Genomic DNA, 16,798 nt, shown 5'->3' with positions numbered 1-16,798 from the left:
TTTATATTTTCTAATTGGTTATATAAATTTATTTGTATGATAATCTTTGTAAATGAAAAAAGGGGGAAATTATATGATGAAAAATAAGACCGGTTTGTATCATCTCCCCAACCCTGTATTCATACAATTATTACCAGCAGCACAGATTTCTTTCTTTTTTAAAAATAAAATAAAATTTTATTAAGGCTTTATTAATACAGATAAAAGAACAAATTTTAAAAGCAAACTAATCTAAATGAAAACAGAAAGAGAAAGAGAGAGAAATGCAATCCTCTCTCAAAGGTAGATCTCAAGCCGTGTCTCACACATAAGGGGGTGGCTCCTCCCAGATCTCACCTGGGAGTTTCCCTTCTTCCAGCCTCCCACCCTGGGAGACCTTCCCTTCCCTGCCTCTCACATAGGGTCCTTCACCAGCCAGCCCTCACCTTCATGTGCATACACCCCCTCATTGACCCAGAGCAGAGGACATAAAAACAACACCACCAAAAGCAGGACCAAAGGAAGGCAGGAAAAAAAACATGAAGATGAAAATAATAAAAGAGTGGGAAAAGAAAAGAAAGGGGGGAAAGGAAATAAAAAGGGCTTCTGATTCAAATATCCTGAGAAGAGCTCTGAAGCCCAGACGTAATGAAGGGACACAGAGGGCATAGCACTGCACGTATTGGAAACTCTCCGATGCATTCGCCATGAGCGGAGGTATCTCTGTTTCTTTTAAGATGTATCTGAATTTCGGACTTAAGAAACATATGTGTTTTGGAAGAAAGAGAATGGTAACCTGCGAAATGAATCAGCCACTGAGTGCCAAGGTTTTGATCTTGAGATGATTAAGATCAGAATTGGTGCAGGATCAAGGAATAACATCAACTCCTGATATCCAGAACACGGGAAGTCATCCAAAAATGTTTAATTTGGAACTGTTTAGTTGGCTCTTTTGATTGTATTGTGATTTGGAATGATTTGGCATCGAATTAATGTGGCCTCCATAGGATTGTTATTAATGAAACATTTAAAAAATTGATTTTTTTAAAAAAAAAGACAGTTGGAAATGCTGACCCTGCCTTCTATCAGAAGAAAAGTTAGCTTTTACTTGTCTGCTTCACTGACGCAGATGCCAGAGAGTGCAGTGATGTCCTCAGCATTGCTCTCTGTTTCATGGGCCACACTTGAGTCTTGTGTCTGGGTATGGCTTTGGAAAAATGTATCCCAGGGCTTCATAGAACAATGGGTACATCTGTGCCCTTCCCCTGTTCAGAACATTTAAGAAAGGGTACGAAAGAATTCTAAACTAAAATGTAGGATTTAGGATCCTTACCGGTAGCTGCTTTAAAAGTCTGGCAATCGCTGAGCCATTTGGTTCAGCGCTGACATCCTCAACTAGCCAGTCCGAAGGAGAGGTTTTAGCAGATAGAACATAGTGCATTGATTTAAGATAGGAGCAGGAATTCTTCAGCGTTAAGACAAGAGTTGTCACTTCACATCGGAGAGATCCCAATGCAATAAGCACAGCTATGGTGGTTTTACCCTAGGGATGTTTATGAAAAAGCATAACATTACTTGGTCTCCAACATAGATGAATATAATTAGCTTCTCATCATAGGATGGAGCTACACACGGGGGGAAACCCAGTATAAATAAGTCAGAAATTAAATTGTTATAACAAAAGAAAACAAACACTATGGAAAATCGCAAAGAATTTTGTTTGTTTGTTTTTTCTCCAGCACCATCTGGTGTTGCATGTTTATAATGCATTTGAAGCACTGTTTTTTGACTATTGTAGCTGACTCCATAGAGCAGGGGTCAGCAAACTAAGGCCTGTGGGCAAGATAAGGGCAGAGGGGCTCTTTAATCCAGCCTGAGGACCCTGCTCGGTCAGTCCTCATGCTAAACTGGCACAGCGCGGCGATTGACTTCCGCGATTGGCACGCAGGTGGCTTTGGATCGGCTTCAGGAAGCTCCCGCAGCCAATTCGAAGCTGCGGATGCCTCTGGGCGGGCAGCGACACTGGGCAATTCAGAGCCGTGCCGGGTTTCCTCAGCACACAGGCGGAGAGGCTTCAGATTGGCCAGCAATGCAGCCATGGACAGAGAGGCCTGTGGGCATGTTGTGGGGTTTTGGCCGGAGCTTGGCATGCCTGCTGGCCCAGACCTGGGAAACGAGACCTGGGAAACGAGACCTGGGAAACGAGACCTGGGAAACGAGACCTGCTGGCCCAGACCTGGCCCAGAAACGAGAGGTGCCACTACCGTTACTGGCTCCCAACCGCTGCCAGAGGAGGTAGGAAAGCAGGGGGAGGGGAGGGCCTGGGGGAGAGAGAGAGGCCCCCCTCCGCTGGTGTGTGTGTGTGTGTGCATGTGTGTGTGTGCATGGTCCAGCCCACCAGTCGATTTAAGGGACAGTGAGCCGGCCCACTGGTAGAAAAGTTTGCTGACCCCTGCCATAGAGCCTTATCCATGGAAGCATGGCTGTTGACATTCAAGCAAGCAAGGCATTTGCATTCATTTCCCTAGCACAGCATGTGTGCATTGTACATACTAAAAGAATTCCAAATTCTGTCTTCCATTGGAATAGTTTAAAGTATTCTCATATGACAAATGCCTCTCCCACAGGAACATTTTAAATATTATTAATCTAATACTCCAAAACAAGCCTATGACAAACAATATATCCATACCAAGACAAGGGTCACACATCAGGTAAAGTTAGCTGGGACTGGGCCCCATTCATAACAATAGAACTACAGTAGCTTTTAAGCTTTCTCTGCCTTCCTTTGCCTCTGTGTGTGACGGGTCTTGGATGCTCCTGGGTGATTTTGAGAGAACTTGGATGGACCTGTGAGATCTCACAAGAGCACTTCAGGGCTTATGGAGCCCAGGATGCTCATGAAGGGGTCCAGTTCCAATGATTTGAGTATACACATTTTTGCAGATATGTAGAATGTTTTGAACTGAACGCCTGTGTAAGATACAATTGCACTGTAGTCATGAATAACTTGCATCCCATTGCTTTCAGTAAGTCTAGCTGTGTCTGTGCTAAACTAGTGCCTGAAGATGAGAAGATAAACTGAAGCTGAATCACAAAAGGAGTGTAAGACAATGAGTGGCTAGTTTTTGTGTCCAGGATCCAGCCTGTTGCCAATTAGTTTCCGGGCCCAATTCCAAGTGCTGTTTTGACCTATGAAGCCTTAAATGGCTCTGGACTGTAATACCTCAAGGACCGCCTCGCCCTATATAAACCAACCAGGACCCTGCAGTTTTAACCTTAGGCCCTTCCGCATGTGCCTTCTCTACAAGAGGTCTGGAGGGTGCCATCACAAAAGCGGGCCTTTTCTGTGGTAGCTCCCCATTTGTGGAACGCTCCCCCTAGGGAGGCTTCCCTGGTGCCTTCATTGCATATCTTTAGTTGCCAGGTGAAAATGTTTCTCAGGCGTTTGGCTGATTAACATTTTATAGCTTTTAAAATGTGCTTGTGCTTGTGGGAGGGGGATTGCAGGCCCATGCGCAGTGTGCCTTGGGAAGTAAGCAACAAAAATGACATGAGAAGAACTTGGAAATAAATTGGCCATGAGGTTTTGGCATAGGCATTGGGTGTGTATTCCAAATCATCCTACCTGACTGCTGGATGATTATTCACAAGGGTCAGTCCTGGGTTAAGGGTTCCCTCAAGATGCTGGTAAACTAAGCTGACAGCCCTTGGCCACTGAACGGAAGTCCTTTGGCCCATCACCCCCACCTCACGTCATCTGGACCTTCGGATTTCAACCCAGACGCCTTTACCAGGGTACCCTGAGATTTTTACATGTCCAACAGGAGAGGCTCCCTCTCACCCCCAGGTTACACTAAGTATCCAACCCAATGCCTATTCCCAGCACACAAGCTGGCCCCTCCCTGCCAGCTCACCGCCACACCTACTAACATCTGCAACCAATTCCCATCACATCTACAAGCAAGTCTCATTACTCTACAATTTCTAGGGCTCTGTGAAGAAAGCCATAGCATAAACTGGTCTAAAACCAACATAAGTTTGTTTTGTACAAAAACACGGGGAGAACATTAAAGCTGTGTGTACTTTATCAAGGTACTCTGAAAAGAGCTGGCAGCATGTTACCTTTTCAAAAAATTTACTATGAACAGTGATATCGATTAAATTGCTATTGTTGTCGTCAAAATAAATTTTTGTGCTCACATCCAGTAGAGAAGGCCTTCCAATTGCAATGTACATTAGCCTATTATGAAACACATTATACGCTGTGGAAGGAAAAAACAATGAGAATGATGTTTATTTCCAATATTTCTTTCCTGTAGAACAACCTCTCACAAAAGGAAAAACTTAGCTCCACTCTGAGACTGCAGTTGGGTTGAAAAATACTTGAGGATTTTGGCTGATTCCAGTGTACCCTTATTTCATATACATCTGTGTGCATATGCACATCAAAATGAGAAATCCATATGAAAGACCTACAGGCAGGATGGAAGTCAATAGGATAAAAATATATGTAAAATACATTTTGTTGAATTTCAGTTAAATTATTAGAGTGAGGATTATTACTTATAAAGAGTTGTATAAAGATCTGTAGGCAGGATGGAAGTCAATAGGATATCCCGCTAGTTTCAAAATCTATATGACATATACATTTTGAAACAAACCTTTCTTCAAAATGAAGGGGAAGGTGTTCAAGTGGTTGGTAGGTGGCTACCTCCAAGCCCTGATTTTCTGGGCCCATTCCAGTTGGGTCTCATGCCTGGTTCTGGCACAGAAACTGCCTTGGATGCCATGTGGAGTGACCTTTACCAAGACAGATATGGAGGGGAGGTGTGACCTTCTCGGTTCTCTTGGAGTTCTCAGTGGCTTTTCAGTACCATTCATCATGGTACAGTCAAACCTTGGAACTTGAACGTTGCCGAACGTTTCAGTTCCTGTCCTGAACGCCAAAAACCCAGAAGGAAGTGTTCCGGTTTTCGAATATTCCTCGGAACTCGAACATCTGTCCGGCTTCCACTTGAGTGCAAGAAGCTCTTGCAACCAATCGGAAGCTGTACTTTGGAATTTGAACGTTTCGGAAGTTGAATGGTCTTCCGGAACAGATTACGTTCGAGTTCCGAGGTTTTGTAGAAAGCATCTGACAAACATAATGAATAAACAGATCTGTTCTGAAGAGTTTATACAAATGGGATTACTTCATCGGCATTTAATTTAACAAAAGGTGCTTGGCAGGGCTCATCCTGTTGTCATTTTTGTTTGTTCTAGCAACAGCACTATTAGCAATCAAGATGAATTTCTTGCAAAAAATAACATATTTTCCAATATACCATCAATTAAGGATCGAATAAGCAAATTGAAGGCATTTGCTATTTCAATGGCTGAATTAATACATATAAATTGGACTTCTCTTTGGGTATACAGAAGACAGGAGTGCCTGGCGTGCTCTGGTCCATGGGGTCACAAAGAGTCGGACACGACTAAACAACTAAACAACAACAACAATTGGGTATACAAAGAAATATAAAATGTTATCGAGTGCAAATCTAGGACTTGCTATGTTTTGAAAGATGGAAATATTAAGATTTATTATTGCACACAAAATTCTGTGTAGTGCTTTTTAAAGATTTGTGAATATATCTGCCTTTTAATTTATTTTTGAAGGATTTTTAATGGAATATAGTTTTGGATACAAATGACCAAATCCTTCTCTCTCTCACACACACAGCATGTAACATCTGCAAAAATTATGGAAGTCAGATAAGCTTTGATAGTTTATTTGATAAATCTTGGTTATAATTATTTTTATTATTACATTTTTAAAAGCAATCATGCATATAAAAATATATGTAAAATACATTTTGCTGAATGTCAGCTAAATTATTAGAGGATTTATAAAGAGTTTGCTTTCATATGATTTCAAACGCTTTTAGACATTTTATAGAGAATACTGAAGAGCGGAGAGAGAAGAAATATATGCAGTCTTACCTACATTAATTGGAGTCACTCTGAATTTAAATTCCAGCTTTGACCCAATATCCAAGTATTTAATGGCATGGCGTGGTAGGTCATCAAACTCTTGTATTGCATATCTACATATGTCAACAACAATTTTCCATTTTCTGGTATTTGCAGTGCCAAAGTCATACAAGAACCACCTCCCAGGTGGAATGTCTGTATTTAAAGGCACCCTATTAGGCATAGTAGCATCTCCTAAAGCATTTTGGTCATCCACAACTTGAATAATGAAGAAACTGCTACTGCCTGGAATCACCACTGTTTTCTCAAGATCGGTTGGTTTAAATATATTCACACCTGGAAAACAAGAAAATAATGAAAACATCATTCAATGTGCAGAAGCTGCATTTCCCTTCATTTTGCCACTTTGTCTCCATAAGAAAATTATGAATTTACACATAGTTGGAGACTGATTGGCTGGCTGTTGATTTATGAGGGGGATCTAGTAGAAATAAAAATGACTGTATGGCGAGGAACATATAAAAGAGGCCACATAGGAAATTAGGAAATGCTGGGCAGGGGCCACCACCATGCAACCAATCTTAGGCGAATAGTATTCCCTACAATTCTTTTTTTTTTAATAATATTTATTAAGATTTTCCGAAATAAAAAGGAAAGATAGAAAGAAAAGACAGATATAATTTGCACTTAATTTCAATAACATCTTTCCCGGACTTCCCCCCCTCCCCCTTTTGTATCCCATTTCCCTTAAATTGATTCCACAAATTCTTACCCCAGATTTTAAAGCCTTATTTATGATTTTAAATAACACATTTGTTCCAAATTAATTTATCTTATTTTTCTTAATTATTCATTTCTCCTTGTATTTTATATAATTCCCTAAGATCGACCCCATTTCCCTTCCACGAATTCCCTTATTTTCAAACAACAGACAATAAAAAAGAAAAGAAAGAAAGAGTATATAATTTTACAGCCTTTGGGTTCCAAATCTCCCCCCTCCCCCTTTCCCCGGTTCCGATCCCCAAAATTCATCCAGTTGTCTACTGCCAGTCTGGTGCCTCCACTTCTGTATCTCAGCTTCACTTTGCCGTCTTTTGATAGCTTTTAATTTCAGAAAGTCCAATTTCAGAGAAACTCTCAGAAAAGATCATTCTTCTTCCATCCAAACCTCTATGCTCAAAAGTCTAACTCAAGTTCTATTTCTTAACCCTTTTAAAGTCTGGATGTTCCAAATTCTCCAACTTCAAATTTAGTCCAACTCTTATTCCTCAGGTTGCTTTTTCCTGTTCTGCTGCAGAAACCTTCTAATTCAGAAACTTCTTGTTCTCCACAGAGGCTTTTGTTATTCAGGAACATAACTTGCGTCAAGTCCCTTCCTTTCTTCAATAGATAAATCCATTGTCTCCTTTAGTATAGAAACCTCTGTAGACAAAATAATGCTTTGTTTTTGCAGCTTTCCCAAGAGATAACGAATCCTGCTCATATTCATAGTGTTTTTCCACTTGCAACTACTGTTGCAATGTCCCATCCTCCCTCTAGAGGGAATATAGTAACTTAATTTCTTTCAAAGTCAGACCCAAAAGTCAGATAGATTGTTGCCTTTATTTCCAATAATTTATGTCCAAATTGTATCAAATCTAACCAGCAAAGCCATCGTAACAAAGTTCTCTTTTATTTCCCTGCTTTGACAGCTACTTTGACAGCTGTCAAAGTTTCTGTGTCTCTTCGCCAGCCTCTCATAGCGGATCGTTCCCGGTTCCCGGGGGGGTTGCACTTTAGTTCCACAAATCCATCTTCTCCTCCAGCACAAATTGTAATTTCCCTTCATGAAGTTAAAAGTTTTTTCCAGATAAGCAAGTTCATCTCTCGATCTTAGTTGTCACATCATTGCGTTAAGCCATCTACAAAGGGGGAGGGGGCGGACTTCCTTTTTACACCCCCCCCCGCTCGTTCCAGATTCATAAATCAAATTTGCCTTTTAAGTCCAATCAATTTACTCACGGGTTGTTCTTTTTAATCCAAATCCGAAATTTCAAAGAAGTCGTTGCTCTCCACCGAATGGCATGCGGCTTCGCTAGGCAGGGGAAGCAGTGGACTCATAGCACCACACACCCCCGTCACCCGTTCCGCAGCCTTTAAAAAGGCTCCTTCGCGGATCGGGGGGGCGCAAACGGTGCCCGCCGAGTCACCAAGTCCATGGGCATCTCCGCCCATGGTTTTTAAGTGTCCCCGCATCGCCGGCGCGGCAAGACCCGACCCCTACCTAGCAGACTCCCTCCGGAGCTCGGAGAGAGTCCGCCATTCGGCGATGGCGCCGACCCGGAAGTGGTATTCCCTACAATTCTTTTCCCCACTTAAGTGTGATTAGCATAAGCCAAAGACCCTCCTTCCAAAAACTTTTCATTATCAGGTGATGCACAAACCTGGAGAAGTCAGCTGAAGCCTGTATGATATACTGGTCCCTGTAGGGGGCAAAACTCTTAAAGTATTTGCTGTACAAGGGCTAGCAGTTTTAGATTCAACAGGAAACCGATCTAGAACATCTACCAGTACAGATGATATAAAGCCCGGAGGAGCTGGCGTCCTAAAAATCTCTCTGATTATACACGATCCTCCTGGCCTAAATTAAAAAGAAGCATACATTTAATACCACTTTGATGATGTCAGATCACACATCTAATGAATTTTACCAATTTCGACTAGTTCCTAACATTCCCTTGCTGGAAAATAGTGATAAGAGCAAATTGTGGTTTCAAGCATGTCAGCTGGCACAGGGCTGCTGTTCAGCAGCTATTTCTGATCTTTTGAATCGTTATGATTTTGTATTGAATTGTAGTAATTGTTTGATGAATTTGTCTTTAGCTTTATATTCTCCTGTGCTTTGAATTTACTACCATGATCACAATGTCTGTTAACTTGTAATGGTATTATTGTTACTGTGAGCCACTTTGAATTCAACATTTGTTGTGGGGAAAGCAGAATACAAATATTAAATTGTTATGTACTGAGTCGAATAGGATCCAAACTGCAGCAATCTGATTGGTCCTAGAACAATAGGATTCAGAATGCAGCAGTCTGATTGGTCCTAGAACAATGCAGCAGTATGATTGGTTGGCAGGAACCACCCAATCATGCTCCAGATTGAAGTGAATCCACAACCTGATTGGCTTACTTTAAAATTCCGGAATTAGCCAATCATGTGCAGCCCATTGTATAAATAATGTATATAAAGCAGATACTTTGAGGGGACATTCATTCATTCCTCCTCACCACCATGAGCTGAATAAAGAGCATGAAATCACTTTGCGACTCTCAAATCAAAATCAAATGTATTTCTTATCGCACGAAAATACCCCTTAATCTCCATGTTTGGTACACCTAGTAGGTGCAATACTTCATGGGCCATATTATCTGAACCTGTTCCTTCTGGCTCCAGCAATATCACATCCCTGGAAGACAGCAGACTCCAGCAGTCTTTGCTCCCAAATGTGATGGTGGGTCCCCGTCCCCCCCAGATGAGGAAGCCATGGGAAAACCATGTCATCATCATACACACTGCAGGAACCGTTTCCAACTTCTGACAACACACACATCTCCTACTGATATATTTTTGAAGCCTACACGGTATACACGGTATACATCACAAATGTTAGTACAAAGTGGTTCTAAGAGCAGGCAGAACAAGAAAGTGGCAACCCTCTGAACAATTTAACCAAATTAGAGAGATGCTATTTTGCTATATTCTGTAAAATAGCAGAGTACATTAAAAAGAAAAACCCAACAGAACAAGACATTGCTTGTTAACAAAACATATGCTGTTATTTATACTTTCCCATAATCTAATCTTTTGCCTCTTTGCAGACTACTGAATCTCTCAGGTTTTGTTATCATCCGTGGCTCGTGGTTTAAAAGTAACATTTGCTCTTCAGTGATAAACTGTACAGCCAAAGGAAATTCAAAACCTAAGTCAATATCCTGAAACAAAGTGAGAAAATTAATTATTATTTTTTTTCATGCGTTTATAGATAAAAAACTTGCTAAACTAGCTTAGGAATAAATGGGAATTAAAAAAACAATAAGAAGAAGAAGAGTTTGGATTTGATATCCCGCTTTATCACTACCCAAAGGAGTCTCAAAGCGGCTAACATTCTCCTTCCCCTTCCTCCCCCACAACAAACACTCTGTGAGGTGAGTGGGGCTGAGAGACTTCAGAGAAGTGTGACTGGCCCAAGGTCACCCAGCAGCATCAAGTGGAGGAGCAGAGACGCGAACCCGGTTCACCAGATTACAACTCTTAACCACTACACCACACTGGCTACACACCACACTAAGGGATAATTTAATTTATAATAGCAATCAGAAAATAAATTGCTTAGAAACTGGTAATTAAGCAGCACAGACATTGCTGCAGTAATCACAAAGTAATACTGATAGTACTAAATTTCTCCCTAGTTTCTCTTAAATTTCCAATGAGTACAAGACTATGTTTTTAAAAATCAGTATTTGCTCAGGGTCCTGAAGATAATGGTAGGAGTCAGTTAAAGCTAAGCACTTTCAAGTCCCACTTGAAAGAAGTGAAGGAGTTGAAGGTGGCAACTTAGTTGAAGCATTATGTGACTTTGCCTGTGCTAAGGGGGTGGGGCAAACTCAATGGTTTTCTGAAAGTTTCATTAATGCACTCCCTCGGCATATAGGGCACATATACAGGAAATATGGTTCGGATTGAGCTATTGGGACCCGACTGCGCCGCTGAGGCCCACCGCCTTTCAAGGTGTTGCTGCCAGGCCAGGCAGGAGCAACAGCCAATGCCCAGACTGCCAGCTTTAATGGTCCTTCTTGGCAGGGAATCGACCAGGGTTCCTGGGACTGGGGAGAGATTTCCTGCAACGACTGGAGCACGTGAGGCCAGAGCTCGAGGGACCGCAAACATCGCCCCCACTCCCCCCCAGAAAGCAGTGAGCAGCTATTTTTTTTCAGGAACAAAAGAATTATCTTTCTTGCTTTAACCTATTATAATGGTGGCATTTCTGAAATCAACTTTTAATGTTTTTTTTTTTTTTAAAAAAAAGAATTAAATCTATTATAAGGATATCTAGATAGTGGTGAAAAAATGCTGGATTAATGTCTCCAGTGTCAATTCTAGCACTAGCTTCCTACTTTGACATGTTGGAAGAGTGAAGGTTTGTCCTTAACAAGAACAACAATTATTACAATCTCATAGACATTTTTCATTCATGCATCAAAAGCATCTGTAACCTTCAATAAAGTGTCCACATCCACACTCATCTCTTTTACAAATGTGGCAACTGAATCATTCAGAGAAATATGATTTAATATTCCCAGGTGGTCAAAGTACATGTTGAAGATACCCTTTGCTGGCGGGAAAAGCTTGGCATATGTCAGTGAACCTATAGAAAAGGGGAAATATAATAGGTTTCTGTGAATATTTGGAGAGATCAACAGCTCTTCCAACCCATATTTAATCAATGCAATAAGGAAACAGATCGTTTTGACCAGGAAAAAGTATATCTAAATTATGCAACTTCTGACAATAGTTCCTAAGGGCCAAGATCTAACAAGGCCGTATGTGGTCAAATACTTTGAAGCATGCAAGGAGGTGTTGTTCCTTTTTGGAAGAAGCTCCTTGTGCCTCACGGTCTGAATGGATTGATCTGCAGTGGAGGGTTTTGGAAGGTAGATGCAGGGTGCTGCAGCAACAAATGAGTGGATTAAGAGCCCCCAAGATCCACTAGAAGATTGCAACAGCTCTCTGGATCCCAGCCAACCATACTACACTAAGAGATATCAGCAAGCAGAATGCATAGGGCATTTATTCCCTGGAGAATAATGTGAAAATAGGGGCATCAGGAGACAAGATAATAGCCTTTGCTGTTGGTCAGCCAAGTTCCTGCAATCTCACTTAAGGTAGAAGTCATAGAAGATGCAGTGAATCTATGTCTCTAGTCTACATGGTTCTTGGTTTGGGCACCCTTAGGGCTCCCTGGTTCTGCCCAGCAGAGAGTGAATTCCTTAGGTGCATCAGGTGCTTCCACTTGTTTCTCCCTATCTAACTATGAGAACACATAGGTTGGGGGACCTGGTTTCTTAGCCTAATCTCATATTTGAGTCTTCAAAGACTGCAGGAGACTCCACTTTTTAATGTTTTCCTACCTGCCTTAGTGTAGTAAAGGTTTGCTGCGTCAGTCACAAATATAATCGCTTGGGTGTAAACACATGAATCTACCTCTATAATCGTCTCAGAATTTAAGGTGAAAAATGGTATAAAAGTGCCACCTCCATCATAAGAAGTCCACACCTAAAAGGGAGGGGGAGAGAAAATAATGAATATTCTATAAGAGATCTTTGTTGGCATCCATCTGTCTTGAGAGACAATGGATTGTGCCTCTGGGGGTGAAGTCAAACCACTGTGTTAGCAGCACTGAAGTGACCTAATAATAATAATAATAATAATAATAATAATAATAATAATTTATTATTTGTACCCCACCCATCTGGCTGGGTTTCCCCAGCCACTCTGGGTGGCTTCCACAGAAACCAAAAATACCGTAAAATCACACATTAAAAACTTCCCTGATCAGGGTTGCCTTCAGATGTCTTCTAAATGTCAGGTTTATCTCTTTGACATTTGATGGAAGGGCATTCCACAGGGCGGGCGCCACTACCGAGAAAGCCCTCTTCCTGGTTCCCTGTAGCTTTGCTTCTCACAGTGAGGGAACTGCCAGAAGGCCCTCTGCGCTGGACCTCAGTGTCCAGGCAGAATGATGGGGGTGGAGACGCTCTTTCAGGTATACTGGGGTTTTTTAATGTTTAATATTTTATTATGTTTTTACATATGTTGGAAGCTGCCCAGAGTGCTGGGGCAACCAAGTAAGATGTGTGTGTGGGGGGTTAGGGTTAGGGGGGTTAGGGTTAGGGGGGCCGCAGAATGAGGATGAGATAAAGCAATTTTTGGAGAAAAATGGACTTAAAAGGCTGTCACAAGAAAATAGATCTCTCTTGAACAGTAAAATAACATGTCAAGAAATTGAACAAGCCATTCAAAACATGAAACCGGGCAAATCTCCAGGGCCAGACGGGCTAACCTCCAAGTATTATAAGATATTAAAAGACCATTTGATTCAACCACTGATGGAGGTTAGCAATGAAATTATGGAGGGGAGGAGGGCGCCGGAATCGTGGAAGGAAGCTTTCATCACATTGATACCAAAATCGGAAGCTGAAAAGACACAACTTAAGAACTACCGTCCCATCTCCCTTTTAAATGTGGATTACAAAATTTTTGCAGATGTTTTGGCAAGTAGACTTAAAAAAGTTCTAAATGAAGTAATTCATAAAGACCAGGCAGGCTTTCTCCCAGGTAGACACATGTTTGCTAATACAAGGAACATTATTGACATTTTGGAACTTCTGCAAACTGATATAAATACAAAAGCAGTGTTAATCTTTATAGATGCGGAGAAGGCCTTTGATAATATCTCTTGGAAATTTATGAAGGGAAATTTAAAAGAAATGGGAGTGGGTCGGGGTTTTGAGAATGGGATTGATGCAATATATTCAGAACAAAAGGCTAAATTGATAGTAAACAATGTGGTCACTGAAGAGTTTAAAATTGAAAAAGGAACACGACAAGGCTGCCCGATTTCCCCTTTGTTATTTATATCAGTTCTGGAGGTGCTCTTGAATATGATTAGAGGGGACCGGTTGGTGGAAGGGATTCAGGTCGGAGCGAAACAATATAAACTTAAAGCTTTTGCAGATGACCTAGTTTTGACCCTGCAGGAGCCAGAATCTAGTACAAAAAGAGTATTACAACTGATTCAAGATTTTGGTCGGGTGGCAGGATTTAAACTAAATAAACAGAAAACTAAGGTGTTGGGGAAAAATCTGACAGATGTAGAGTCGGAACAGTTTCAGAGAGAAACGGAACTAACTGTGGTTAAAAAAGTAAAGTACCTAGGGGTAAACATAACAGCAAAAAATCTGAGTCTATTTAAGGATAATTACGAAAAACGTTGGTCTGAAATTAAGAGAGATTTGGATAGTTGGACAAAATTGAAGCTTTCTTTGTTAGGCCGAATCGCTGCTGTCAAGATGAATGTATTGCCAAAGATGTTGTTTTTGTTTCAAACATTGCAGATTGTGGACAAGACAGAGTGTTTCCGGAAGTGGCAGAGAGATATATCTAGATTTGTCTGGCAGGGCAAAAAGCCCAGAATTAAGTTCAAGATACTAACTGATGCGAAAGAAAGAGGGGGCTTTGCCCTGCCAGACCTAAAGTTGTATTATGAAGCCGCAGCCTTTTGCTGGCTAAAAGACTGGCTACTTCTTGAGGACACTGATGTATTGGACTTGGAAGGGTTTAATAATGCCTTCGGTTGGCATGCATATCTATGGTACGATAAGGTTAAGATTAATAAGGTCTTTAAGAACCATATTGTCAGGAAAGCAGTTTTTAAAGTCTGGACAAAATACAAAGACTTATTGGAAAATAAAACTCCGAGGTGGCTTTCACCTCTGGAAGCTAAGGCCCGAAAAAGACTCAATATGGAGGCCAACTGGCCAAAATATTGGGAAATATTAGAAAAAGATGGAGACAATTGGAAATTGCAGAGTTTGGAGAAAATGAAGGATAAAGTGCGAGACTGGTTACATTACGCTCAGATTAAAGAAGTTTTTAAAAATGACAAAAAGCTAGGGTTCCAGGTGGAGAAATCGAAGTTGGAAACAGAATTGTTAGAGCCAAAAACTAAGGTTTTATCAAGAATGTATAACTTGCTGCTGAAATGGAATACACAAGACGAAATGGTTAAATCGGTTATGATAAAGTGGGCTCAGGATATTGGGCATAATATTATGTTTGAGGACTGGGAAAGGTTGTGGACCACTGGGCTGAACTTCACTGCATGTAATGCTTTGAAGGAAAATGTAATGAAAATGATATATAGATGGTACATGACCCCAGTTAAACTTGCCAAAATATACCATTTGTCTGATAATAAATGTTGGAAATGTAAAGAACATGAAGGAACATTCTTTCACCTCTGGTGGACTTGCCCTAGAGTGAAGGCCTTCTGGGAAATGATTTATAATGAGTTGAAAAAGGTATTTAAGTATACCTTTACTAAGAAACCAGAGGCCTTCCTTCTGGGCATTGTCGGCCAGAAGGTGTTAAAGAAGGACCGAACATTTTTTATGTATGCAACAACGGCAGCAAGGATACTCATTGCCAAGAGCTGGAAAACTCAAGATCTACCCACACTGGAAGAATGGCAGATGCAGCTGATGGACTATATGCAACTGGCCGAGATGACTGGCAGAATCCGAGACCTGGGAGAAGAGAGGGTTGAAGAAGACTGGAAGAAATTCAAGATTTATCTACAAAAGTATTGTAATTTGGTTGAATGCTAAGAAGGATGCTAGATCATAAATAATCGCCTACCACTGAATTAGATTGAATTTGACGATAAGCGAGATTGAGGGAAACATAAAATTTGTGGAGAATAGATTAAATTAACTGAACAAAATTTAAGAATATAAACAAGATGATAAATTGCTGGAAAAAATTTATAACGATGTAAGTGGGAGGGGGAGACGCGAGGGAGTCCAAAGAAGTTCTGAAAAATGTGTTATGATCCATGTTATATTGTTTATTATTTTTGCATTTTGTATTCTAAAAAAATCTTAATAAATATTTATAAAAAAAAAAACAAGTAAGATGTGTGGGGTATAAATAGTAGAATTATTGTTATGGAATGGGGCGTTCCTATTTTCATCGGAGAAATGTTGGAGGACGTGTGACTTCTGTGTCTTGATTCTCAAGGGAAACACGGCCGCAGGGTGAGGGTCTGGAACCCCCAGAATCCTGCTACCGCTTGACAGAGGTTGGGGGTTGGCATGCCACCTTTGCAACACTATGTGCCAGTTGTTAATACACCTTCCTTCTTACACACCTGATTGCCATATGCATACAGAAAATGGCTGTTTGTGTGAAAATACAATCCATTTGGTATAAATCGCGGATCTGGAAACCAGAAGGCTGGGAATTTTCTTTTTTTATTCATGCTGCCGTCTGTTAACTTATGCACTGATATCAATGCCCGATTCTAGGAAGAAAAAGAAGGAAACACAGTTAAACATATGCATTCTCAAAGAAAGAAATGATACAGCAGAAACACAGTGTCCAAGCAGAGTGTTAGAACTGGGCAGGTATAGTTGCCCTAACAAGAGCCAATTCATACGTGGTTAAGACCTTCTCATTGCCAGGAAGGCGTTCATTGAAGGGAAGGCCCTGGTTCATCCCTTAGGCACAGCTAATAAGCACTTTCTGAGAGGCTGGGACCTCTAAGTTCAGAAAAGAAGCAGAGAAAAAGGAACATACATGAAGTGCTGGCTCAAAGAACTGCCATATGGAGCCAGAAATGCACTCAGATGGGCAGAATGCCCTTCTGCTGCAAGAAGATCAAGTAATCCAAGTACGGATTTCATTTTCTTCTCTGCCACACTGCTGCTTCTGCCTCTTCAGGAAGTGCTTGTTAGACAGGCCTCAAAGTCCCAGCAGGAGTGAAAGCTTAGCCCCGCGGTCGTGGTTGCCCAGGGTCGTGGGTGCCATGCCGCATGCTTGGCCCTGACACCAAAATTTGTAGGTGCCTGGCCCCTTCATGGGGAATTTTGTGGGGGTTTGGGCACCCAGGGCCCCAGGGAATTGGCACCTATGAGTCCCAGATTCGGGACATTTAGTTAGCTGAATGCCCTCGTGCCTCAGAGGGAAGGAAAGACTGGCCAAGAGCAATTAAACAACAACAACACACTTTTACTGACCTTA

At 41.3% G+C, this 16,798-nt stretch overlaps 1 protein-coding gene and 1 long non-coding RNA gene across 11 annotated transcripts in view; one reads left to right on the top strand and one right to left on the bottom strand.

Annotated features, from left to right (window-relative positions):
• LOC307200864 overlaps positions 1-16,798 on the top strand; it is a 345,619-nt gene that overhangs the window by 108,825 nt on the left and 219,996 nt on the right. The gene's annotated exons all lie outside the window — the stretch shown is intronic.
• LOC307199804 (cation channel sperm-associated auxiliary subunit beta-like) overlaps positions 1-16,798 on the bottom strand; it is a 118,062-nt gene that overhangs the window by 9,925 nt on the left and 91,339 nt on the right. For all 10 annotated transcript variants that reach the window (XM_079947870.1, XM_079947869.1, XM_079947868.1 and 7 more), the window contains 8 exons: positions 15,927-16,079; positions 12,127-12,271; positions 11,212-11,363; positions 9,789-9,930; positions 8,379-8,576; positions 5,965-6,291; positions 4,105-4,244; positions 1,313-1,522 (listed from right to left, as the gene is read on the bottom strand). In XM_079947870.1, the coding sequence (XP_079803996.1) occupies positions 1,313-1,522; positions 4,105-4,244; positions 5,965-6,291; positions 8,379-8,576; positions 9,789-9,930; positions 11,212-11,363; positions 12,127-12,271; positions 15,927-16,079 (1,467 nt within the window). The remainder of the gene's footprint in view (positions 1-1,312; positions 1,523-4,104; positions 4,245-5,964; positions 6,292-8,378; positions 8,577-9,788; positions 9,931-11,211; positions 11,364-12,126; positions 12,272-15,926; positions 16,080-16,798) is intronic.

This window comes from Podarcis cretensis, assembly GCF_951804945.1.
Source record: "Podarcis cretensis genome assembly, chromosome: 1".
Taxonomy (NCBI): domain Eukaryota; kingdom Metazoa; phylum Chordata; class Lepidosauria; order Squamata; family Lacertidae; genus Podarcis; species Podarcis cretensis.
The sequence above is the reverse complement of the archived record's forward strand: the minus strand, read 5'-3'. Positions and strand labels throughout refer to the sequence as shown.